Source organism: Tupaia chinensis, unplaced genomic scaffold (assembly GCF_000334495.1).
Source record: "Tupaia chinensis unplaced genomic scaffold, TupChi_1.0 Scaffold000395_1, whole genome shotgun sequence".
Lineage (NCBI taxonomy): Eukaryota > Metazoa > Chordata > Mammalia > Scandentia > Tupaiidae > Tupaia > Tupaia belangeri.
Genome location: NW_006159897.1, coordinates 1,966,782 through 1,993,237, shown reverse-complemented (window position 1 = coordinate 1,993,237; position 26,456 = coordinate 1,966,782). Strand labels below are relative to the sequence as shown.

At 45.1% G+C, this 26,456-nt stretch overlaps 1 protein-coding gene across 1 annotated transcript in view; it reads right to left on the bottom strand.

Moving 5' to 3' along the window:
• Positions 1-26,456, bottom strand: part of PPM1H (protein phosphatase, Mg2+/Mn2+ dependent 1H) — a gene marked incomplete at its 5' end in the record, with an annotated part of 284,823 nt that overhangs the window by 22,363 nt on the left and 236,004 nt on the right. The window contains 2 exon segments of the mRNA XM_014590036.1: positions 21,808-21,915; positions 25,392-25,455. Of these exon segments, the coding sequence (XP_014445522.1) occupies positions 21,808-21,915; positions 25,392-25,455 (172 nt within the window).

The window sequence follows — 26,456 nt, the reverse complement described above, 5'->3', positions numbered from 1 at the left end:
AAAAAAAAAAAAAGAAGAGTCACGAAAATGTCTTGACCCAACCATTCTATTTCTATAGTGTCTGTAAAAATAGAAAGTGTACATGCAGGACGGTAGGTGGTATGGTGGTTAAGGGCACTGGACTTCCACATTGCCAACTGGTAATTCAAGTCCCAGACTCGGTGGCTTCTTGCTCTTTCTCTCTCTCTCTCTCTCCGTCCCTTGCTGGTCAAATTTAAATAAATAAATAAAATAAAGTTCAATAAAATAATTCTTTTTAAAAATAGAAAGTGTACAATGATGCTCATTACAGAAATATTTATAAGAGAAAAATCTCAATGTTCTCCACAAGAGGAATAGTAAATATATTATGGAAAACCTATTAGCTTGAGGACCAATGGTTGGCATGGTGGTTATGGTGCTGGACACTCCCACATGGTCAACCACAGTTCAAGACCCAAACCTCGTGACTTTCTTTCTCACCTTCTCTCTTTCACTCTATATCTCTCACTGGTCAAATTAAAAATAAATTAATTAATAAACTTAAAAAATAATGGTAATAATAAATTGAACTAAGTAAATAATTATTTAAAGACTTGCTACACAGACATATAGGGCCAAATGCACAACTGTGAGTGAGCCTAAAATGTAGGCTTACTAGTTGACAAGAAAGAAGTTAACTGAAAATGCAATCCCTGATGTATAGCTGAAACGAGAACTTGCAAGTGGATATTGTACTAGCCAGAAGAAGCAAAGGGCTTGCTTGCTAGTCTTGCTTTGCATATTCATTCAGCAAACATTTATTAAAGACTACTCTGTCCCAGGTGCTATCAAACAAAAATGAGTAATAGATTTTCCCACTTCAGAGGAGCTCTGAGTCTAGAGATGAAGCCAATTTAGGATCTGGCCTACATGTATTTATCTAGGACCAAGGACCAAAGAGACATTTTATTTATTTAAGTGTGTTTTTTTTCTGTTGTTGTTGTTGTTTTGCTATGTAGCATGGTCATACCACAATTCCTTCTCCTCCATTTCCCTCTCAGGATTCTGGGGATGCATGCACACATATTTGATCCAAGACTTGAACCAAGCCAACAACCATGTGGGATTCAGCCATCTCAACCACTGCGCCACCTGCTGGCTCCATGAGGCATACTTAGTGTACTCACTGGAACATTTGCCTTATCTGCCCTGAGGCCCAAGGGGTTGGACTGCTCTCACATAAAGATGGGGCTCTGACACGACATCAGGTTTGAGGAGACCTGATCTAGGCTAAGTTAACAAAGTACCTAAGCTCAGTCTGAATCTCTAAAATGTGTCCTTGTCTGGACAGACTTGAAATCTTTTCTCATCTCTCATACTTTCATTGAGTTGGATATCGCAACATTCACCTTAAGCACCTTAAGAGCAATGGAACAGCCTTGGAAAAACCGGTAAGAAAAGAAAAAAATGAAGCCTCATTTGGATTAGACCATAACTCCATGATCCCCTACTTTGGTAGGGAGGAGAGGAGTTGAGTTTGGGACTTCATAACTATTCCTTCCCAAGTTGGAAGAATCAGCCCCTGCCTCTGCCTCGTGAACTGAGGTCAAGAGTTAAGTCAACTTAGCCAGTTTCCTTCAAGGTCCCTCATTCCTCTTCCTATTTTCTAAGATCAAGGCTGAGTGAAAGCTCTAGTTTAGGGGAGGGGAGAGGAAAGAAGACAGCATAAGAGGCTGCTCACACATCCTGTCCTGTAGCACAGTTGTCATTGCGCCACTTCAATCTAGAGATAATACAGTTCTCAAAGGCCTAAGAATTGTTCAAGTCTTGAAAGCCAGGTCTCCCATGTTCAGGTTTTCCCAGCCAGCGGCACCCTGCTATGGGGCTGGTCCTGTGGGTTAACAGCCTATGCCTCGCTGCAGAAAGTGACACACCTATCCGTGGAGTCCTTGGTAAGTAAGCTCAAATGAAAAGCAGCCACCAGGTGCCAGGGTGCTGTGCCTGTGAACTACTGGTGACAACTAGCTAATGTTGCAGCACAGGCACCATGCTCAGGGGAGTGTGCTAGCTCTGAACATCTCAAAACACACATTCGCTTAAGGAAAAGCTTACAACCTGAAGAAGATGCCGAGTCAAATTAAAGGAAACAAGAAGGGGGGGGGGATGTAAGATACCAGCACACTGGAAAGCCCCAAATGCCAGAATTCTAACCTCAGGCCACTAATTAATGTGGTCTGATTTTCACCCTATCAGAAACAACCATGGCTCCTTTGCTTTCTTTTCTGTATTTCCCGGGTGTGTTACAGCAGTGCTTCTCAAAGGTTAATGTGCATAGGAGTCAGCTGGGGATCCTGTTAAAAGCAGATTCTAATTCAGTTCCAGGGTTGGGGGCAGGGGGCGGGCACTTGAGAGTATACAGTTCTAACTTCCTTCTAGGAGATGCCAATATTGTAGTTCCATGGACGGCACTCTGAGTAGCAAGGCCTAGAGGATTCCTACTGGGCCAGATTTGCACACGGGGAGATCAAGGGCTCAGCAGAGTCCAGGACGCCCATAGAGAATTTTTTTCTTTTGTACATTTTTTTTAAATTTTAAATTTTAATTTTTAATTGATTAATTAATTAACTTACATTCATTCACTGAGCATCACCACAGCATACAAAATGTGATTTCTCATCCAGAATATACTGCATAGTGGCTTAATGATACATGGTATCATCGATAATTTTCCTTTTCATATATATATGTGTGTGTGTATATATATGCACACATATGTGTGTATATACACATATATATGTATATACACACACACATATATATGTATTTTTCCCCCTATTTCTCACCATTGCCATTCTCACCTCTGCCATTTCCCATCTTCCTCCCACACTAACTCTGGTGTCTACAGTTGTTTTCCATTCCTTAACCCCCCTCCCCTACATTTTATCGATTCACAACATTTCTTAAATAATCTAACTACTTTCAATAGCAATTTATAGACGGTTTCATAGAGGTTAGGGAGAGGACAGCGAATGTCACCCCAGGGCTTCTGACTTCAGGTCTGGCCCTCTCTGATGTCATCGGCAAGATGTAATAACTTTGCTTAAGAGAACCGGCTAGCTTCCTAATGGAGTTTATCTACCATAAATTTCTGCGATATCTGAGCTACATAGAGCAAATTTTAAGTCACTAGAGGTGTGGCGATGTGACTGTCAGGTAGCCTGATCATATGCTTGTAGCTCAATAGGAGATTCCATTAGCTTTCCAGCTCCTTCTAAAAGAGAAGTTTCGGGGTCTGAAGATATCATCCATTTAATTTCCAGATCCACCATGTGAATAAGGATGCCGAAACCTCTTCAAAGTGCATTCTGTGTACGCAAGAAATGTGACTGTGAGGGTTTGAGTTGTTCAAGCTGATGCGGTCCTGCCCACTACGCAAATGGAAATCTGGCCCACAGAACGAGTGTGGGTTGGTACACAGAGTCATGTGAGGAAATGCTACTCTTCAATTGCAACAATGAATGGAATCCTTCCTTAATTTCACTCTTCACGTTTCCACACACAGCTCCCTAATGCAGTTTCATTAGCCAACATGAAAATCCCTTCCAATATCAGTCTCCACATAATTTTAATGTAAATAATAAAAAAGCTGGTGGCAACCCTATCTCCTGAGGCACTTCCCAATTAACATCCTTTTAGGCTTTTACTGCTACCCCGCATTTCCCACCACAGCATACAAAATGTGATTTCTCATCCAGAATATACTGCATAGTGGCTTAATGATACATGGTATCATCGATAATTTTCCTTTTCATATATATATGTGTGTGTGTATATATATGCACACATATGTGTGTATATACACATATATATGTATATACACACACACATATATATGTATTTTTCCCCCTATTTCTCACCATTGCCATTCTCACCTCTGCCATTTCCCATCTTCCTCCCACACTAACTCTGGTGTCTACAGTTGTTTTCCATTCCTTAACCCCCCTCCCCTACATTTTATCGATTCACAACATTTCTTAAATAATCTAACTACTTTCAATAGCAATTTATAGACGGTTTCATAGAGGTTAGGGAGAGGACAGCGAATGTCACCCCAGGGCTTCTGACTTCAGGTCTGGCCCTCTCTGATGTCATCGGCAAGATGTAATAACTTTGCTTAAGAGAACCGGCTAGCTTCCTAATGGAGTTTATCTACCATAAATTTCTGCGATATCTGAGCTACATAGAGCAAATTTTAAGTCACTAGAGGTGTGGCGATGTGACTGTCAGGTAGCCTGATCATATGCTTGTAGCTCAATAGGAGATTCCATTAGCTTTCCAGCTCCTTCTAAAAGAGAAGTTTCGGGGTCTGAAGATATCATCCATTTAATTTCCAGATCCACCATGTGAATAAGGATGCCGAAACCTCTTCAAAGTGCATTCTGTGTACGCAAGAAATGTGACTGTGAGGGTTTGAGTTGTTCAAGCTGATGCGGTCCTGCCCACTACGCAAATGGAAATCTGGCCCACAGAACGAGTGTGGGTTGGTACACAGAGTCATGTGAGGAAATGCTACTCTTCAATTGCAACAATGAATGGAATCCTTCCTTAATTTCACTCTTCACGTTTCCACACACAGCTCCCTAATGCAGTTTCATTAGCCAACATGAAAATCCCTTCCAATATCAGTCTCCACATAATTTTAATGTAAATAATAAAAAAGCTGGTGGCAACCCTATCTCCTGAGGCACTTCCCAATTAACATCCTTTTAGGCTTTTACTGCTACCCCGCATTTCCTGTCCTTTAGCCAATTTCCAGAGGATTTTGCCAGCTTTCCACTTACAACTGGTGTCTTCTACATTAACCTGCGATGTAGAGCATTTTGTGAAAATGCTTTCATAAAAACTGGGCTGCCAGGCAAGCCATCCCAATTCATGCTCATCCTCTCTGGCAGCCAGGGCTTCAAAGGATTCCTGTGGGCTGGAGTCCTGACCTTCCTTCCCTGAGGCTGTTGCTGGCTCTCCTCAATCAACCCACACTCACCTTCCCAAAGCTCCCTGCTCTCTCCCTTAAATAGCCTCTTAATGTTCCTGGAAGCCTCACATCAAACTAATGGGCTCTGAGGCTCCCCAGGACTCAGACATCTGGAAGAGTCTCTGCAGGCCCCTGAGGGGGAGGGAGAGGTGTACTAGAAACCCTGTCAGAAGAGGGCTGGAACATAGTCAGGGATCCTAATGGCTGCTCCTCATCGGCTGAGGAAGGGAGAGAAAAGGCCACACGAATCCTTGCGAGTTTTGTAGTTTCTCCAAGCAATCTAGTCTGAGCAGCTGAGAGATGGGGCCTGGGTGGATTCTGGTGCCGTCAGTATGTGTTTATTATTTGATTATTCCAAATACTGGGGATACAGTGGACCGAAGTGACAAAGTCTCTGACAACTTCTAAACAAGCTAGACATAAATAAATGACAATGTCAGAAGATGACAGGGTCTCCAAAGGAAAATTCAGCAGGGTAAGAAGGGCAGCAGGGAGTCACTTGGGAAGGTGTGCTCATGGCGAGCCTCTCTGGAAAGGCACAGTTTGAACAAGTGAGGCAATTTCTGGTGGGTCCTTCTGTCTTTCCCTCCTGCCTTCAGGTAGCTGTTAGTCCTTTGAATGAAGGCATGTGTGGTCACAGTGTTAGATTGGTGTTGAAGAAGAGGGACTGAGTGGGTCTGAAAGCTACTCTCAGTTGCCAAAGCAATCCTGAGGAGGACCAAGGGGCAGCTGTCTCCACCCTTCTCCCACCCCCAGTCCTCTGCAGGCATGACCCTTTTGCATGTACTAACAGAGCATTCACCTACTTTGTACACTCCTGTGTCACCTGTTTAGCTCTTCCGCCAGATTAGGTTTTTGCAAACTCTAATGTGTTCAAAAGTCCCTTGGGGTACAATTTGAACAAATTAAGATTCAAGAGTACCACCTTCAAAAATGCTGGTTATGCAGATCTGAGCTGAGGCCCAGGCTTCACACAAATAAATCAGGACCCCAGGTAAGTCTGATGAACATAGTGGGGGAATCTCACCTTGTACAACAGTCATAGGCAATAAACTCCTCTAGGTTCTGTCTTGTCCTACTTGTTTCTGTGCCTAAAATAGAGCGCTGTGCCCAGCACTTGATAACTATTAAATTCATTACCTAAGGAAGCATTTCTTTTTTTTTTTTTTTGTAGAGGTTTTTGCCATAGGGCGTGTGCGCTTGCCAGCCAGACAGAGAGAGACAGAGAAACAGAAAGCGAGAAATCACCCCCCGGGGGGATGGCCATGCCGCAATCCCTTCTCCTCCGTTCTCCTCTCGGGATCTTGGGCACGCACACACACGCGCCCGGCGTGAGTTTTTAAGCCACCGGGTCTGGGATGCGAACCGCGGTTGACTACGTGGGAGTCCAGCGACATAGCCATTACGCTAACTGCTGGTCCCGGAAGCATTTCTTTTGTTGCACATTTATCCCAGTACAGTTCATAATAAATACCCAGGGAGCTGCTCATCTTATCTTCCTCTCAAAATTCAACTTTGGAGGCCAGAGATTCCATTTTACATCTACTCTGTGGGCTTAGTAGTCTCTTTCACGGTGTAAACCACAGTAGATCTTCCGGACATACTTGTTTAGACAAAGAATAAATAGGAGAAGATAGAAGAAAAAAATTAAACATATAAGATTCATTAATTTTTTGATTTAGCTTGTTAGCTCTGACATTTCTAAATTGTTGCCAGAGTGTAACTTTAAATTTTTTTTTGAGATATTTTTGCTATAAGGTGTTGTGTGTGCTCACTGGAGAGACAGAGACAGAAAGACAGAAAGAGAATAATCACCCCCCCCACCCCGCTCCCCAGGGGAGATGGCCATGCTTCAATCCCTTCCTCTCCATTCTCCTCTCGCAATTTTGGGCATGCATGGACATGTGCCCGGCGTGTTTTGAGCCACTGGGTCCAGGACTCGAGCCGCTGTGGCCAGGACTCAATCCACAGTCAGCCATGTGGAAAAGCCGCTGGGTCCAGGACTCAATCCACAGTCAGCCATGTGGAACTGCAATGCCTTAGCCACTATGTCATCTGCTGGCCCTGAATGTAGCATATTCAACAGAAGTAGCCAATTCTTTCCTTTTCTTGCCCTGTCTTCAGTGGAGCTGCCAACAAACAAAATCACTCGGTGCTGGGGAACAGGAATATGTGTGGGGGCAAACAAGCAGATGTGTCCTGAATGAGGCAAGCACTCTCACAGGGCCCTCAGTTTCGGAGCACCCTGAGATGTCTTACTGTCATTTCAGGGCACCGGTTTTACAGGAGCCTGTGACAAGCAGCTCTCTAATCCACCACCTTCACTTAGCACCGGCTGTAGGCTGCTGCTTCAGCGTTCGTCTAAGACGCTCACCTCTTTGCCCTGTTACTGAGGCTATGCCGGGGCCGTGTTCAGGGAGTTCATACTACTGTACGCTGACGCTGGCTTCTTGAAGCTACTTTAAAAACGAAGCCATCAATTTCATTTGTCAAATCCCTGCTGCTTCTCCAGGATGTCCTCACAGCTCTCACGTCTTTATCAGCTCAGCAAATTCTCCAAAGCTTTTTTTCCTTTTAAGTACTCAGTGTAGGACGATGAGCTCCCAGAGCTCAGGCCCGGCTTTGTGGAGGAGAAAGAGGCCTGCCCTTGTTATTGGAAGCCTTCACTTTAGGCCCTGCTTCTAACCAGTGTCACGACGTGAGACAAGCTCTCATCCTCTTTATCCTTCGCTTTTCTCATTCCTGAAATCTTTTTTTAATAAAACATTGAAGGAAAAAAAAAAAACAAGAAAAATGAATATTATAACATATTATAACACCTGTTCTACCTCTTTTGCAAAGCTGATATGAAGATCAAATACAATAAAATGACATGAAAAGGAACTGCAAATGCTAACACACTACAAGCCATTCTCCTCTGATACTGATCTCAGGGCAGAAATGCCCGCGGGCAGGCTAGTTGGTAGGAGGAAAGACATAGGCATGGGCTTAGGAAACCTGCAGTTTCATTCCAAAGGACTCCTTTAAAGTAACAGTGGGGGTCAGCAGGTGGCATGGAGGTTAGGACGCTGGACTCTCACTCGTGGTTCAAGTCTCAGACCTGGTGGCTTGCTTTCTCATTTTCCCCCTCTCTCTGTGTCTCTCTCTGGTGAGCACAGTCCTACAGCAAACTTAAAATAATGATAATAAATTGAATAAAACAAACAATTTATCTTTTAAAAAATTAACTAATTGGGGCTGGCAGATGGCGTGGTGGTTAAAGGTGCTGGACTCCCACATGGCCGACCATGGTTCAAATCCTGGACCTGGTGGCTTGCTTTCTCACTTTCCCTCCCTCTGACTCTCTCTCTCTCTCTGATCAAACTGGAAAATAATAATAATAAATAAAGTTAAATAAAATAATTATTTTTTTAAAAATTAACTAACAATGACTGGGACTCTCGATAGAGAGTTGGCAGAAAAACCAAAGGTGGTTCCCAAGGTAAAGGCTGTCAATAGGTGGTGGGAAATAAAGAGAGTACCAAGTCTTTTTGTAAAAAAGAATTATTTATTTCATTTTATTCTTACTCTTATTTTTATTTGCTATAGGGCATGTGCACTCACGAGAGAGAAAGAAAGAGAGAGAGACAGAAAGAGAGAGAGAGAACAAGCTGCCAGGTCCAGGATGTGAACCACAGTCAGCAATGTGGCAATCCATCACCTTTAACTGCCATACCACCTGCTGACATCAAGAATATAAAGTCTTGTCCCCTTTAGGTCATGTGGCCAACCAAAAAGCTCAACCTACAGAACCTCGACTATGGCACTCGTACCAGAAGAAAACACAATTCCAGCATGTTTCCTTGCAGTCCTATAAACCCAGTAGAGGGTTTCAAGACTGGCATTCTGGCAGGCCACCAAGATGGTCACCCATCCAAACTCCCTGTTGTGATTCCTTCTGCACTACAGGACATCATGACACTGACACACAACCTTGAGGCAGAAGACTCGGGTTAGAGATCTACCCCTGCCCTTGGTAATTAGGCCAAACCACTTAATTCAGTTTCAAATCTTACGGGCTACCTGCTGGGAATACTGAAAAACAGAGGAGTGCTGACTGCCCAGAGAGGAGTGAGGCAAGGAGGCAGGGCTGGAGACTACACGGTTTAGATGCAGTGACCGCTGCAGGGGTCAAAGCCGGCTCTGTGTGAGGACTGGTATTTGGGCAGCCTTTCCTAGTTTAGTTTGGCTGTGGTACTGGATTTTTGCTGGGGATAGAAAGGGGTAAGGGATGAGGGATTTAACTTTTTGAATCTTCTATTGGGTCATTGAGAAGGTCATGATGCATTTTTGTATAGAAAAACAGAGAAAAATAATGTCATGACTTTCCTGATGACCTGATATATCTCCCTTTGTGCAATGAAGATTAGGAGTAGGTGGCCACTGGGGATGCGTATAGCTCTAACATTCTCCAACTCTATCATCATAGCATGATTTAAGCCTTGATGTGACTGACTGCATGACCTCAGAACATCTGCCTACAAGTGAGTCAAGTGACACTGAGTAATGACAAATACGCTGGTCGCTTATCCAACCCAAAAGGAGCTGGTTATTTTGGCTGCAAGTATAATGTTATACTTGAGATATACCACCAAAATTTTTGAGGGCTTTTTTCTCTGGGGTCTACAGACATAATAAACATTTAAACTTGGAGGATGAGTACTATATAATAGCTCAAAAGGTTTCTGAACAAGCTTAAATATCAGGTGATGTGAAGACAGCCTGAAGTTGTAACCAATGCCTGGCTACCAAGGTAGAAGGATTCCATTTTCTCCACACCAGGCCTCAGTGAAGTAAACAACAGGACAGAACTCTACCTCCACGCTGGGCCTCCCACAATACACTCCTTTCTCCGGGTTTCCAATGACTTGTTCACTAAATCAAAGGCTCCTTGAATGATGTAGCGAGCAAGCAGGTTTGACTGTAGCTCAGTAATCATTTGAGGGATAAGTCGGTGTTCATTACAATACCCATTTGCAGAGATAAAGGTTAGAACAAATCCTAGCCTCTGAGTGCAGGGACGTAGCCGCAGCATGGATTCCTCAAATCCACTCAGAAAGCAGGCAGGGTATAATGACCATACATCCCTATTGGCCTGCAATAATTCTGCACTGTGCCTGTTTCCCCAGCACAGTAGTAATAGTGTCCCCTCTGACTCTCAGAAATGTCCTGGTCGAGGGGATGAGTAATATTCACCCGATGTATTAACAATAAAATGGCTGTCACTTCTTATTCCAGTGGCTGCTGCTTCTGGTCTTTGAAACTGAAATAGTGTGTTCTTACTTTTATTTTTTGGTAGAGGTTTTTGCTATAGGGCATGTGCTCTCGCAGAAAGACAGAGAGACAGAGAGACAGAAAGCGAGAAATCACACCTCCAGGGGGAATGGCCACGCCGCAATCCCTTCTCCTCCATTCTCCTCTCAGGATCTTGGGTATGCACGCACACACGCTCGGTGTGACTTTAAGCCACCGGGTCCGGGACTAGAAATGTGGTCGACTACATGGGAGTCCAGCGACATAGCCATCACACCAACTGCTGGTCCCAGTGTATTCTTACTTTATAGGACTCTTGTCTCAATGGCAGGTTTTCAGAGATCTCAAGTGAACCAGACAGCAAGGTGCCTTAGAAGACACAATCACCACTGGTAAACTGTGGGCTGCCTGCTGTGTGGCCAAGTCAGTCTGGCTGGATTGCCGTTATTCTGGTAGTAGGAAGGCTGGTCTCAGCAGGCCTGTGCTCAAGCGGAGAATGAGGCATGTGATAGCTCTAACCCACCAGCCGGGCACTGAGCACATGTGTTATAAGAATGAACCACTCAATCCAAGGCTAAAGGAAGGATGGCTCACAAGCCTATTTTAGGATTGTAGAACCTAAGTTTCTGAAGTACAGCGAAGAATGACTTATTACAGTGTTTCTCAAAGACTCTGGATCGATTGCTTCAGAATGATCTAAAACATGAAAATTCCTAGGAGACACCCTAGACCTAGTGATTCATATTTTCAGGAAGTGGATTCCAGAGATTTGTATTTTTCAAACTTCTCAACCTGTTCTTTTATGCATTAATGGAATACATAAATGAAAAAAAAATACTGCATGTTTAACTAAAACATGCAAATAAAATTCTTTTCCAAGACAGGATCAGAGGGTAACAATCTCTAATGAGAGAAAATGTTGGAAACATACAGGTTGGCTCCTGTTGTGTGACCACAAATTTATGAGTCACCAAGCTAGCTTTTTGGGTATGTGTCAGAATAAATCTCAAATTTTAGTTTTATTGGGAACCAGCAATTAGCGTAATGGCTATGTCACTGGACTCCCACATAGTCAACCACGGTTCGTGTCCCGGACCTGGTGGCTTAAAACTCACGCCGAGCGCGTGTGCGTGCGTGCCCAAGATCTTGAGAGGAGAACGGAGGAGAAGGGATTGCGGCGTGACCATCCCCTCTGGGGGGTGATTTCTCGGTTTCTGTCTCTGTTTCTCTCTATCTGGCGAGCGCACACGCCATATAGCAAAAACCTCTCCAAAAATAAAAAATGTTAGTTTTATTCAAATAGTTGGCTGGTAAATCTCAAGTCACTGGCCACATGGGAACAACCCACATAAGTAACACACAGATGACACATGGATGCGTACAAGTGAATTTTACAGCTGGATGAATGTCTCCTGTACAAGGTCAAAATGTACCGGAATCAAGGAGAAGCTTCTGTGAACTCCCTAACGTGTCATTTTTTCCATGTGATTTTTATCCACCTCTCAATATATATAGTGATGGTGGTGGTGGTTGGGGGGTGGTGGCTGGGGGGTGGTGGCAAGCAAACCCTACCTGAGAACACAGTTCACAGTGATGGTGGGGGTAAACAGACCCTACCCGAGAACACAGTTCATGGTGATGGTGGTGAGGGTGGGCAAGAGACCCTACCTCAGAACACAGTTCATGGTGATGGTGGGGTGGGTGAGCAAATAGACCCTATCTGAGAACACAGATCACAGTGATGGTGGGCAGGCACACAGACCCTACCTGAGAACACAGTTCACGGTAATGGTGGTGGTGTTGGTGGGGGTAAACAGACCCTACCTGAGAACACAGTTCATGGTGATGGTGGTAGTGTTGGTGGGGGTAAACAGACCCTACCTCAGAACACAGTTCACGGTGATGGTGGTGGTGTTGGTGGGGGTAAACAGACCCTACCTCAGAACACAGTTCACGGTGATGGTGGTGGTGTTGGTGGGGGTAAACAGACCCTACCTCAGAACACAGTTCACGGTGATGGTGCACAGTTCACAGTGATGGTGGGGGTAAACAGACCCTACCCGAGAACACAGTTCATGGTGATGGTGGTGAGGGTGGGCAAGAGACCCTACCTCAGAACACAGTTCATGGTGATGGTGGGGTGGGTGAGCAAATAGACCCTATCTGAGAACACAGATCACAGTGATGGTGGGCAGGCACACAGACCCTACCTGAGAACACAGTTCACGGTGATGGTGGTGGTGTTGGTGGGGGTAAACAGACCCTACCTGAGAACAGTTCACGGTGATGGTGGTGAGGGGGAGCACATAGACCCTACCTGAGAACACAGAAGTATGAGATGGTACAGATGTGTGACTGGAGAGGGGATCAAGAAAACTGTCAAATATAATTGTTTATGCTATCAAGGTATCCTTGGAAGTCATCATTTTCCTTTTGTACAGGGTGATCCATGTTTCGTGAAGCTAGAAGTTTGTACTATTTGGTGGTTTTGCTTTAAGAAAAAGAATTCAAAGTAATTATGAATATAAGCTTAGATACTTATGTGAATGTTTATGAAGAATGAGAAACAACACATTTCTGAAACTTTACTACCTGACTTCCCTTTTCTTTGAGAAAAGTTTATAAAAATACTTTCTGATGGCAAGAATGCTTCTCCTCCTCATTTAGAACATTTTGCATTTTCCAACCAGAGTTCACAAGGACTGGTCTGCACCCAGGCCCCCAACTCTTAAGTTTAATTAGCTTTTTTTGGAAATCTGCCTTTACACGGCAAACTAGATTTCCTTTCCTAATTAGCTACACTGTTAACTCATCAACTTCTATTAGTTTGCAATGGAAAGATAGACGATTATTACTTTAATTCTCAAGAGGTCACAGCAGGGAGGGCCTCCTATAGGAAAGCTGTGAGAGAGCATCTCCAAGGTGACCGCCATCAGTTCCTTCCCTCCCTGTAGAAGCAAACTGCTTCTTCTATCAAGGAATGGATTCCAGTTTCCCTTTCCTCAAGTAGTGACTGGCCTTAGTGACTTCCTAGACCAGCAGGATGTGGCAGTGGTGACGTTCTGTGACTTCTGAGGCAAGTCTTGCAGATTCTGCCTGGGACTCTTGAACCACTTCCTCTTGGGATATTTTCTCTTAGAACCCAGCTGCCATGCTAGGAGAAGCTGAAACTATATAGAGAGGCCATGTGTTACTGCCTCAGCTAAACTCTCAGCCGATCGCTGACATCAACTACTCGCTGGGTGAGTGGCCGTCTTGGACTTTCCAGTCCAGTCCAATCTTCGGATGACTCCAGCCCGAGGTCACATTGACCATGACCATGTGAGAGGTCCCAAGGGAGAGCTGCTCGGCTGAGTCCAGTCCACTCACAGAGTTAGGAAGGGTAGGGACCAGCAGTTAGCATAATGGCTATGTTGCTGGACTCCCACGTAGTCGACCGCGGTTCACGTCTCGGACTCGGTGGCTTAAAACTCATGCCGGGCACATGTGTGTGCGTGCCCAAGATCCCGAGAGGAGAATGGAGGAGAAGGGATTGTGGCATGGCCATACCCCCTGGGGGGTGATTTCTCGCTTTCTGTCTCTCTGTCTCTCTCTGTCTGTCTGGTGAGCACAGGCGCCCTATAGCAAAAACCTCTCCAAAAAAAAAAAGAAAAAAAAAGAATTAGGAAGGGTAGTAACTGTTTTGTTAAGCCTGTAAGTGTTGGAGGTAGTTTGATTTATAGTCAATAGAAACACAAAGGCTTTGCATCAGGATATAGTAATCCAGGCTATTCTTCCCTATAGGATCAGTGAGTTGAGGCATGGGACATTGAACCCTCTGGAGTTTCTCCTTTGGTCTCTATTTGTCTGGAAGTGGTATTGGTCCCTTTGCTCCTGTGCTCACAGGTAAATACTGGGAAGATCCTTCCTCTGTTGGACTGGGAGATGACAACCCTCAGCTGTCCACTGGGGAAGCTTAAAGAGGGTGCTAGAGGACAGGAATACCAAATCTGTTTTGGTCTTAAAGCCAAACCATAGTTTTCAAGCTAATTTTATATGAGTTATAAGTTATTTGGACCCCAGATTCCTCTGTTGGTATTTTAAATTGGGTTAGAAAACTCAGAGGGAAAATATATAAAACAATTTTTCCTCTTGAAACCCCATCAAGCACCACCATTCTTCCTTTCTCAGAGACTACAAAGACAAGCTTTTTTCTTAAAAAAAAAAATTATATTTGGGACCAGCAGTTGGCATAATGGCTATGTCGCTGGACTCCCATGTAGCTGACTGCAGTTCGAGTCCTGGACCTGGTGGCTTAAACTCACGCTGGGTGCATGTGCATGTGTGCCCAAGATCCCGAGAATGGAGGAGAAGGGACTGCGGCGTGGCCATCCCCTCTGGGGGGTGATTTCTTGCCTTCTGTCTCTCTCTGTCTTTCTGGCGAGTGCATGCACCCTATGGCAAAAACCTCTAAAAAGATTATATTTGGGGCCAGCAGAAAGTGTAATGGTTATGTTGCTGGGCTCACACGTAGTTGACAGTGGTTCGAGTTCAGGACCTGGTGGCTTAAAACTCATGCCGGGTGCGTGTGTGTGCATGCCCAAAATCTTGACAGGAGAAGGGATTGCAGTGTGGCTATCTGGGGAAGGGAGGCTGATTTCTCGCTTTGTCTATTTGGCTTCTGATGAGTGCACGTGCCCTATAGCAAACATCTCTCAAACAAATTCTGTTCTGCATCATCCTCCATTATAACCAGTTCTGGTTAACTTTTGGGGAATTACCTCTCAGATATGCCTCCTTTAGTTTTCATAGTCCTCCCCCTCATTCAGCTCCTCACTGGCACATAGTTTCAGTCCTACCAGGGTTGCCCAGTCAGCAGCTCTCCATCCTTTCCCTCCCCCAACTACATGCTGCTGCAGCGAAGCCCCTCTCCTTACTGAAGACCTAATCTACTGTCTAGGTCCAGTTCGAGGGCCTCTGCAGCAATTAAAGGTAATATTAAAGCTTTATTAAAGGCAATAGCTCTTTTAGTTAATCTTTCAAACTCAGTGACCCTAAGGCAAATTTTATTTTATACTCCTGCTTTCTTTTTTTCATCCTACTTATCCTCTTCTTTCTCCTTGGTATCCCTGGGGATTGGTTCCAAGGACCCCCATCTCCACTTCTGAGTACCGAAATCTGCAGGTCCTCAAGTGCATTAGATAAAAGGACACAGTATTTTCACATAATCTGTGCATGTCCCCCTGTGCATGTATACTTTAAATCTCTAGGTTACTTATAACACCAATGTAAATGCTATGTACTAATAGTTGTTATACTATATTGTTTAGGGAATAATGACAAAAAAATCTGTGTTTAGTAAAAACACAATGTTCTAAAAAATATTTTTTGATCTGTAGTGAGCTGAATCAGTGGATGTAGAACCCATGGATGTGGGGAGTCAACTGCATGTAGTTCTCCCGCCCTCACTGAATTCTTCTTGTCCTTTAGGAAGTGAGCAACAGGATGTATGGCTAATTAGTCTTTGGCTAGTCTCACCTTCTAACTGGCCAAAAATTTTAATTATTTTAGGACATGTTCCCTAGTATTCTACTCAATAAACACTATTGAACTAACAATCCCTTTCAAAAGGCCCGTGAAATTTTGTGGTTTTGATGAAGTAGAAGAGGAGGTAGGAGCTAATATCCATCATACCAGGTTTTGTGCTAAGTACTTTATGTATAGATCACTTAATTTTTTCCCTTGGCTTCTTTGGTATTTTAATTCCATTGTCCTCTTTTTATGAAGAGGAAGGTGAGGTTTAGTTAAGCAAGATAACTTTCTTAAGGTCACCCGGCTAGTAGGGGTAGAGATACAGCTTGGAACTCAAGACTTATAATATCTAATACAATGTAAATGCTATATATTAATAAATAATTTATTTATTAATAACTGATTTCCAGTTGGAGTTTTTTTGTTTTAGCTTTTGTGTGCTCTTGTCAGAGAGAGATGGGGGCAGAGGCTGAGGGAGTGAGAAATCACCCCCCAGGTGGGATAGCCATGCTGCAATCCATTCTCCTTTATTCTTCTCTGTAGGTTTTGTGCCTGGAGTGTTTTACAAGCCACCACGTCCAAGGACCTGAATCATGGAGTCGGCCATGTGGGATCCAGCCACCTTAACCACTGAACCACCTGTTGGCCTGAAGTTTCCTTTTCCTTTCGTGAGCAAGAGAGACAGAGAGAGGTAACATCTCCAATAAGGCCTTGACACCACAATCTGCCGAAGCCTTCAGTCCTCCTCAGAAGATGGACACGTGCCTGATGTATCGGGAAGGTTTCTAGACTTGAACTGGCAACCTTCCCATGTGGAATCACCTTGCAGAATGTTCTGTTCTACTGCTGCACCATCATCTGATCCCTGGGTAACTTCTTTTAACAAGTTTTTCTTTCTTTTCTACCACCCAAAAATAATAACTGTTACTAAATATTTTAGAAAAGTCAGACTTTCAGTGATGCATATACATTTTTTTACCTACTGTCATCATGCTGTTTGTTTAGATAATCATACTGCTTCACTTGCTGTAACAGTCATTTTTCTTTTAGGGGGAGAGATTTTAGCTATAGGGTGCGTAGGTACCCTGAAAAGACTGAGAGAGAGAAAGTGAGAAATCACCCCCTGTAGGGATGGCCACAGCGCAATCCCTTTTCTATTCTCTTCTTGGGAATTTTGGGCATGTGTGCATTCTTGCCCGGTGTGAGTTTCAAGTCACTGAGTCTAGGACTCGGATTGCAGTCGACCACACAGAAGTCCAGGGTCTTAACAACTACACCACCTGCTGGCCCCAACACAGCCATTTTTCTGTGTCATTACTCACTGCGACTGTTTCAGAATGCAGAAAGCAGAAAATGCTACAGAACACATTCTTTCTCAGAATAGGATTTTGTTTTGGGCACAAAAAGTCACTGAGAATCAGAAGACTGTAAATATTAAGAAGATGTAAACACAAGAGCTTAAATATTATTGCCATTTTCATGGGCGACAATAGGAAGTTTTACACAGACAAGTAACTCCCTTTTAATAGGCAAGTGAATACTTGAAATCGTTAAGTGTGAAGTCTTCTAGAAGCCAGTGGAAAAAAAGGACTGATGTTTACCGACCATCTCTGACCACACACCAGACCTTGTGCCAGGTCATTTCATGCTGCTCTCACTCGCTTTTCTCATCACCTTGCAAATACAGGCATGTCCCCTCCAGCTTACAGAAACAGAACACAGCACTTCACCGGACTGGGCAGGCCAATGGAACACTGGCGCTGGGGCCGGAATTCAGATACAAGAGCCTAAGGTCGTTATTTTAGAGAAGGATGTTTCAGATCAAACAAAAAAGAAACTTAGATTCCAAAAAACAAAAGCAAGAATGAGCTAAACAAGTGATCTGGAGTTATAAAAACAAACTAGCTGGACCAGCAGTTAGCGTAATGACTATGTCGCTGTACTCCCACGTAGTCGACCGCAGTTCGCGTCCCGGACCCGGTGGCTTAAAGCTCATGCCGGGCGCATGTGCGTGCGTGCCCAAGATCCCGAGAAGAGAATGGAGGAGAAGGGATTGTGGCATGACCATCCCCCCTGGGGGGTGATTTCTCGCTTTCTTTCTCTATGTCTCTGTCTGGGGAGTGCACGCGCCCTGTAGAGAAAAAACCTCTCCCCAAAAAAACCCAAACAAACAAAAAAAACAAGCAAGCAAACAACTGGCAGGAACCATGAAAACTAAGAGGAAGAATGAAGCAGAGAGAAAATTGGACTCCTCGTGGCTCAGTCTCGTGAGGGCCAGGAAGAAGGGATTGCCGAGTTGAGGAGGGAGGTGGCTTTGTAAACTGGCTCCCAAACAGAAAAAGGCCTTGTTCTTTCCAGAGTCCAAAATGGGGCTAAAGGCAACAGCAGTCTTGGAGCGGCAGCTAGAAAGAAGGGTGAAGTTAAGAAGAATCCTGGCTCCACTGGAGGGCCTGTCACAGGCCACAGAGGGGTGTGGCGCAGAGAACATCTGGAGGCTCAGGCTGCAGGCTGTTGGAGCTGCCTGAGTAACACTACACCACTGTGTGCTGAGCGGGGGAGGGAAGGGGCGGGGGAGATGGTCAGAATAGAATATGTCGAGGGCCTGGGCTCCAGAGCCTCTGAGCTAACAAATCCTTTCCTTTCCTCCTTGAACTCTTGCAGCCAGTGAGAGGAAGGGGACCTGGCTGGGATGTGCTCCTTAGGGGAGGGGAGTCGCTGCCTCCTCCACTGCTGCACAGAGAACTAGGGGCTGTGGGCCAGGGGAGAGTCAAGCGACTCCCACCCTCAGCCGTGGCCTCCCCTCTGGCTAAGAGGCCTAAGCATGGCTGGCGGGGCCTCTTGCGGAATTCAGTTCTTGGCCAGAAATTCCTGCCTCAGACCCCGGAAGGTTTGAGGGAGGCTCAGCAAACCTGGCGGCTGGCTCTCTGGGCTTGGCAAACTCGAGATTTTTCCAGCGCCTTGTGTTCAGCGAAACCAAAAATGTGTTTGGCTGGAAACCCTTCTCTAATTTTGAAACCCCTGTGCATTTTTTACGTAAATTTGATCCACATGTTTTTGATTTATTTATATTTAACTCATCAAATTGAATTAGGAGCTACAATGATGAATGGAGACAATGCTGATTTCCAAGAAGATTTTTTGAGCCCTTTTTCTTAGAACTTAATCACATCCCTCCCCACACCAACCGTTAAAACCACCAGACTGAGATGGGTTTGAAACTTAGAAGCCAATTGTGAAATAAAGATCCTCACTTGGCAAAGACAAAGCATAGCAGGGGAAGGCTCTTGGGAAGTCTGAGTGTGAAGGTGGGGGAAGGGTAATGAAGACAGGGAGAGTGTCAGTTATTCTTCAGTCAGTGGTTTAAATGATTTCTTTAGGGTTTTGTTTTTATTCATAATAGATAGCACGCGTGTATGCACGCAAGTGGGAGAGAAAGAGAGAAAAGTACTCGTGACAAGGTCTTTAACATCACAGTTCCCCGATTCTCCAGCTCCTTAGGGTCTTGGGCACATGTACTTAGAATGTTTCCAAGGTGACCCGGGATCCCAAGCCACAGCTGGCCATGTGGCTTCCAGCACTGCAATTTAGTTTGCTATTGACTGAGCCACTAGATAGGCCAGTTTAAATTAGCCTGGCTTTCTGGGCTCCCAGCAGAAGACCTTACCCATTTCTCTTGGGTATGGTTTTATCATCATCCAGGGAAAGGGAGTTTCTGCCCTAGAGAGTGGGGTGGGTGGGGGGTGAGGGGTGGGTCCCTGAATCTATCTTCTATGCTCCTCCATAGCAGCCAAAGCAAGCTGCTCCTTTCCCCTTCTAATGGTGCTCCCTCCCCACTTCCTGCTCTGGCTGTGGCCTTTCCATCTGGAAGCATTTTAGATGTGCAACGATTTTAATCTCGTGCAGGAGAATCTTTGTATACATACTACATCTCCGTTAAATTATGAAAGGTGCACAATTTTATTTTTGTGTAGTTCTATCCGGCCTAGGTTTGTATACACATAAAAGGTCACTGCATTTCACTGTAACACAGTGACCTTTTCTATTGCACCATCATTTTCCAGAACTTCAGGCTGAGGTCAACAGTAGTTCCCTGAGAAACTCTGGCCACTGAGGTCCCAAGACAAAGCTGCTCGCTTGGGTTGAAGAACAGGTGTCCTTTTCAGAGCTTCTCAAACCAGCACGAAGTAGGTCCCTAGAACACTGACCAAAGACATTTTCTTGAACTCAGTTCTTCCCTATAGACCCTGATCTAATTAGATAGACCTGGGTACCATTACCAGTTTGCTGTTTAGTAACTGTGCGATCTTGGGAGAGTTGTTCTTCTTCCCCAAGTTCCAATTGCCCAGTTTGTAAAAATGGGTATAATAACTACACGTATAGTTCATAGAGTTGTGAGGATTAAACGAGATGTTACATCTAAAAACCTATTGGATGAAGGAACAGGAAAATGTTAGCCAAAGGTATAGTTTCAGCTAGATGGAGGAATAAGGTAAGTTTTAGAGATTAGTTGTACAATATGGTGACTATAGCTAATAATAATGTCTTGTATAATTTTTTTTGTTGTTGTTTAAGAGGTTTTTGTGTTAGGGTATGTTCATTTGTTGGAGAGAGAAAGACACAGTGAGAAGTAAAATCACCCCACAGGGGGGATGGCCATGCCATAATCCTTTCTCCTTCTTTCTCCTCCCAGGATGTTGGGTGTTTACACACACGCACCTGGCATGAGTTTCAAGCCACTGGGTCTAGGCCTCGAACTGTGGTCAACCATGTGGAAGTTCAGCGACATAACCGCCATGCCATCTGCTGGTCCCATCTTGAATAAAATTGATGGGGCCAGCAGGTGGCATGGCGGTTAAGGACACTGGATTCCCATATGGCTGACCAAGGTTTGAGTCCTGGACCTGGCAGGTTTCTCTCTCTCTCTTTCTCTGTCCCTCTCTGACCAAATTACAATAAATACATAAGTAAATAAAGTTAAGTAGAATCATTCTTTGAAAAAATCAAATATATGATTTTTTTTTTTTTGGAGAGGTTTTTTTTTCGCTATAGGGTGTGTGCGCTCACCAGACAGACAGAGAGAGACATAGAGACAGAAAGCGAGAAATCACCCCCTAGGGGGCATGGTCACACTGCAATCCCTTCTCCTCCATTCTCCTCTTGGTATCTTGGGCACGTACGCACACGCGCCCGGCGTGAGTTTTAAGCCACCAGGTCCAGGACGTGAACCACGGTCGACTACGTGGGAGTCCAGCGACACAGCCATTACGCTAACTGCTGGTTCCCTGACCAATGTGTTTTAAAATTAATGTCTCCAGGTATCAATTGAATAATACAAGCTGTCCAGGAAATTAAGATCTAGTGAGGGGATACAGTATTCATGAATAGCTGCAATACAAGACAGACAGTGAAAATGATGTAAGATGGAGTTTTCTTTGTGCACCTGGAGTGGGTGAAGACATTAATTCTGGATGGAAGAGAAGGGAATCAGGGACATCTCTATAGGAGAAGCATCTGATTGAAACTCTAGAGACAGAGAAGAATTTGGGTGTTAGGACATGGGGAATTAGGAATAGTTTAAGCAAACCTGGGAAACTGAGGGGCGTATACAGGAAACGGCAAGTTCATTCTGGTTGGTGCAGAGGAGCAAAGAACAGATTAGGAAGGCAGACTGAATCATAACAAGCCTTGAATGCCAATTGAAGGAGCCTGGCTTCATCCTCTACTACATGGGGTGCCATTAAAGGTTTCGGAGCAACTAGGAGTCAGAGCAATTCTTGAGGAAAATTCACTTCCCAGCCTATGTGGGATGGACTCGGGGAGGCAGGAGCTAGTGAGGGTATGAACCTGGACAGTCAGAGTGAGAATGGAGTAGGAAAAAGAAATAGGCGTGAGGGACCCTGCCAAGGGAAGCCCAGACCGGCTACTATCTGGATGTGGGATGTGAGTCATGGGAGCAATAATGCAGAAAATATTTTCTTGTACAAAATAGAAACAAAAATCTGATGTGGTACCTCTGGAGCTGAAGACAGGAATGGTTTTATGTAGATGTTGGAGTCATGCACCTTCAGGTCATGGTCCCCAAGGCCCCTGGTCACTCCAATAGTTGCCATTACCCGAGCCTAGGAGTATAAGCAGAGGGTCATCAGAAACACACACTCGGTGAAAACATCCTGTTAAACTACTGCTGGCACGGGCTAAGAGTAATGAAAGAATTTTCCAGTTCCTCTGCCCGTCTTTCCATGCCCCTCCTGTTAACTTATGTGGGTAGTTGGGACCAAGGAAGGGTTCACCAAAATCACTTCTGTATTTGAGCAGCTTTTCTTCTCAATTATTGTAAGCTTGATGGGTTGCTACTCTATCTCTTTCCAGCGTTTTTTTTTTTTTTTTGGTAGCGCCTAGAAGGAACTGTGCCCAATAAACCAACATGAAGGCATGTGTGATGCCCTTCGCTACGGAAATCAGTTCAGAACAAATCTAACAGGATCCATCCACCCATCCATCCATCCTTCTGTTGCACACTTACTCTGCAAGTATTTGCTGAACACCAGCCATGTTCCTAGTCCCAAGATAGACACTAGCAAAAGATACAAAAAGTCAGAGGCAGTTCTTGCCCTTCCAAAGCTCACCTATTATGCTTTATGGCTAGAGAAAAGAAACCATTAGCAAGTCTGTAAGCAACTGTGCTAACATCTTGCAGGCTTCCTCTGGGTGGAAAGGAACACAACGTCCTTAGTGCTGCCGCTACACAGGGACCTCATGGCTGACCCTTCATGCTTTCTCAAAACTGGTTTCTGAACGATTTAAGGAAACAAACACGGTTATGCTGATGCCTCCACAGTCAGCCTAAACCTCTCCTGGCATGCCACAGCTCTGATTTATCCAAACACGTACTGAGCGTCCAGTATGGGCAGACGCCACGCGATGGGGACACGCACGCTAAGTCTTCATTCTTGCAGTAAAGGGAATTGGTAAAAGGAAGTAAGAGGTATGTTCTAACTAATAAAATACAAAATATGGCTAAGTGCTGACAGACACGTAAACAACAGATTATGGGAGTTAGAGGAGGTAGAAATTCTACTGAGAAAGTTCCCTGGAAGAGGTGGCACTAACTTAGTGCAGACGCCTGCACAGCAGGAGGAAAGGCAGATATGGAGAGGGAGTGAGAGTCACTCTGAGTGGGCGAAGGCCAGTGGCCTGACCCTCCAGTCACCAATAATAGATGCTGTGTAGTGGCACGGAGAGAAGACCTGGGCTTGAAGCCTCACTCTATCAATATTACTTGGACAATAAGAGTAACTAGCCCACAGGGGTGGGGAGGAAGTAAATAAATGCTATACACATGATGATCTAACTCATTGTCTTCATCTTCATCCTAGTCCCCCAAAGAGCTGTGAATTTTGGAGCTGGTCTCAGATCAGAAGGCGGGCACAGTCCATGTTACAGTAGAAATGAAGTCATGGGATGTTTTTAAGGGCGAGAGTCAAAGGAGATCAAATACAGACAGGAGATGTGAAGCCCGGGACCTCAGGTCAGGCAGGCTGCACGAGCCCTCTGCCCTGTGGGCAGGCTGGACTGGTTCCCTTCTTGCTAAGCGTTCAACTCGAAATGTGAAAATGCTATATCCCTTGTGGCCTCCTGTTCTCCGCCCTGCAATGGCAGCTTCTCTGGCTGGAAAAATCACATGCCTGCATTTTAGTCCAAAGAAATAAGATGTTTCTGCCAGGGACCGAACCTGTTTCCAAAGTATACAGATAGGTATTGCCCACACGAATCCTGAAAAGCATTTGTGGAAATAAAACGAAAGGTAAGGGTTATGAAAGTTTTCTGAATCTGCTGGGTAGGTGTGTGCAGAGAGGAAACAGAAAACCCCTGTAAAGGATCTGGACAGAGCTCTACGGCATCACGGGGACCTCACACGGGGATGGTGTGCTACTCGGTACAGACAAAACCCACCGATATCGATCAAGTCGCGACGCCGGGCATGCACATAGTCCAACAGGTACAAGGATGGTGTGCCAGCTGCTCATCACGGCCAGGCGAGCTTTCGCTAACTGAAATGCTTGAGGAACTTGATGTTTCCATGAGTTGAACCTTTTGCTTCACTAGGAAAAACCTTGCTTCTTTCACTCTCATGGCTGATAAACGTCTACGAGCACACCAGCCCACTGGAGTAAGGAGAGTACACTGAACAGCACAGTTAGTACTCAGCGTTCACCGAGGTACCAGGCTAGGTGGGTACAGGGGATACAGAGACAGCAGAACGTGTGTGGTCCTGAGCTCGCTGGAACTCACTGGACACGGCAGGGTGATACTGAGAATCTCAGCCCCACAAAGAGCTGCAGCTGCAGGCTGTCCGTCCTTGGGTGGAATGGCACACGCCAGTGGCATCTGTGGTACTGAGAAGACGCACTGCTATCAGGAATGGAGCCCATCCCTGTCATGATTCTCAGTCAGAGACGGTGAGGTAGAAGGTGTTCAGTTCCACAAAGGGGATTCAATGTTAGTTTACAAAAATGAACACATGGAAAGAGATTCGTATTTTGCTTCCTCCTCTGAAATCACTGCCAGGCCACACAGAGCCCAGACCTCATCCTGTGTGCTCACTATCTCCTGCAAACACACTCGCTCACTAACGCGCACCCCTTCTGCTCAGGAAGGCATTCTCCAGTTTTCCTGTGAGTCATTTCTTCTTAATAAAAACTATCAAATGTGAAAACAACTTCGGTTGATGATTCTTCTTAATGTGACCACATTTTCCACTTTTACTTGGCTCTTTGAACACTGAGCTGAGATATACTAGTGTTCAGAGAAAGAAAGCATAATTCAGAAGGGCTTGTTCTTATTAGGGGATGGCTGCACAACGTCCTCATCTCTGCTCCAGGACTTCCGTCTTCTCCAGGTCTCTGCTCACAGGCCCTTCAAGACCTACAGTTTCCCTTTGGCTCCCTAGTGTGCTGCTCAGTGACTGTGGCTGGGCCTGAGGGCTGCGATGGTCTTTGCTACCTCGGCCTGGGCTCCGGCTGAATGATTGGGTGGTTTAATTATAGTGGTGCCATGGAGAGGAGCAGAGCTGTGAAGCCAGACCATCCACGCTGGAGCACGCAGCACCAGGAGGAGGCAGGAGGCCATGGCTGCACATCAGAGCCAGCCCCTGCTGGTGGTGTAACTCTGCCTGAGCGGTTTTAACCCTGCGGGCCCAGCTGCTTCATCCACCAAGTGGGTCTAATATAGGCAGCTGGACCTGCCTCCCAGCTTGTTGTCAGATAGAAAATGAGATGATGTATGTGAAAGTGGCCATGTTTAAATACTGTAAAAAGTTACTCAGATGGATTAGGAAAGGGGATGTTATTTTCACAACATTGACTTTAGTCCCTTGTGCTCACCGCCCACCGCTGCTCCCAACTCTGTCACTCCCTGAGCCCTGAAGACAAGAGGCCTGAGTATGATGGATGTGATAGTATTTCAGGCTGTCAAGGCTAAAACATCACGGGCTGCTGGGTGGAACGCACTCTGGGTGGAACACACGACTGCTGCTGGCAAGCAGGGCTATAGGGCCAGAGCCTTATCCTCTCGGCGCAGGGCAAGTGCTGCCTACCTTCTTGCCTTCTCCATAGATTAGGGGAAACTTCAAGTCATCATCCTCAATGGTTTTGTATGCCCTGTAGGGGGAAAGAAAACAATATTAAGGAAAAGAAAAAAGGTTGGCACTTGAGTAATTAGTGACCTGGTGCCCTGCCACTGGCTGTGAGGTCCTTCATTTTCCCTGAGATCCCAGCCGCTCTCCACACTGCCTCTCTTTGCCTTCATGCAGAGGGTTTCTCCCTGCAGAATCATGTATGTGTATGTTAGCACACCAGAAGGGAGCCAAGTCTTCGTGTCCTCGAAGAGGGAGAAAATAAGTTGGTATATTCACAATTTGTGAGAGTAAGGGACGAGTTTCTGTCCTTAGTGTCTGTGTAGTAATGAAGTGACCCAGCGACAGAGACCAAATTCTTGTCCTTAATTGAAGCTGTGAGAAAGAACAGAGCTCAGAGGTAGATGGAGTGTGAAACTGCTCTGAGCCAGTTCTCACCTGCAGGGGTTGTTGATTGTACACTAAAGCCTCCTCTTGGGACGGCTTGAGGAGGGATATTTAGAGCCTGTTTGACCTCAGTATGATATTCAAGGTTGGCAGAAAGCTCTTTATTCACGGTAGCTTTCAAATGGCCATTCGACACACAGAAAGAAAATCCAGTTTATGCTTCCGTGGTTTATTCCAGATATGGGTGTCCAAATACCACTGCCTACACAGCTGGGGCTGGCAGGGTTCAGAAGAGAGAGTGAATGAAACTCACATCTTGCAGTTTTGTTCATAAGCAAGCTAAAAAACAAAGAAGCAAATACACACGGTGCCTGATAAATTAGCTACTAGCTGGATAAGTGACCTCACCTTTTGCAGTCTTCATTTCCTCATCCATAAACTCAGGCTACAGAGTTTAGCACAGAGCCTGCGTGGAGTATGAGCTCCATAAGTAGCAGCTGTTACTATTTAGGCGGGCATAATTACTTGGTCTATCAGTTTCCCTTTCTGCAAAATGTGGATAGCACTGCTTATTTAACACTTCAAAGATGTCACTGGGGCTCAGCAGGTGGCATAGTGGTTAAGGTGCTGGATTCTCAC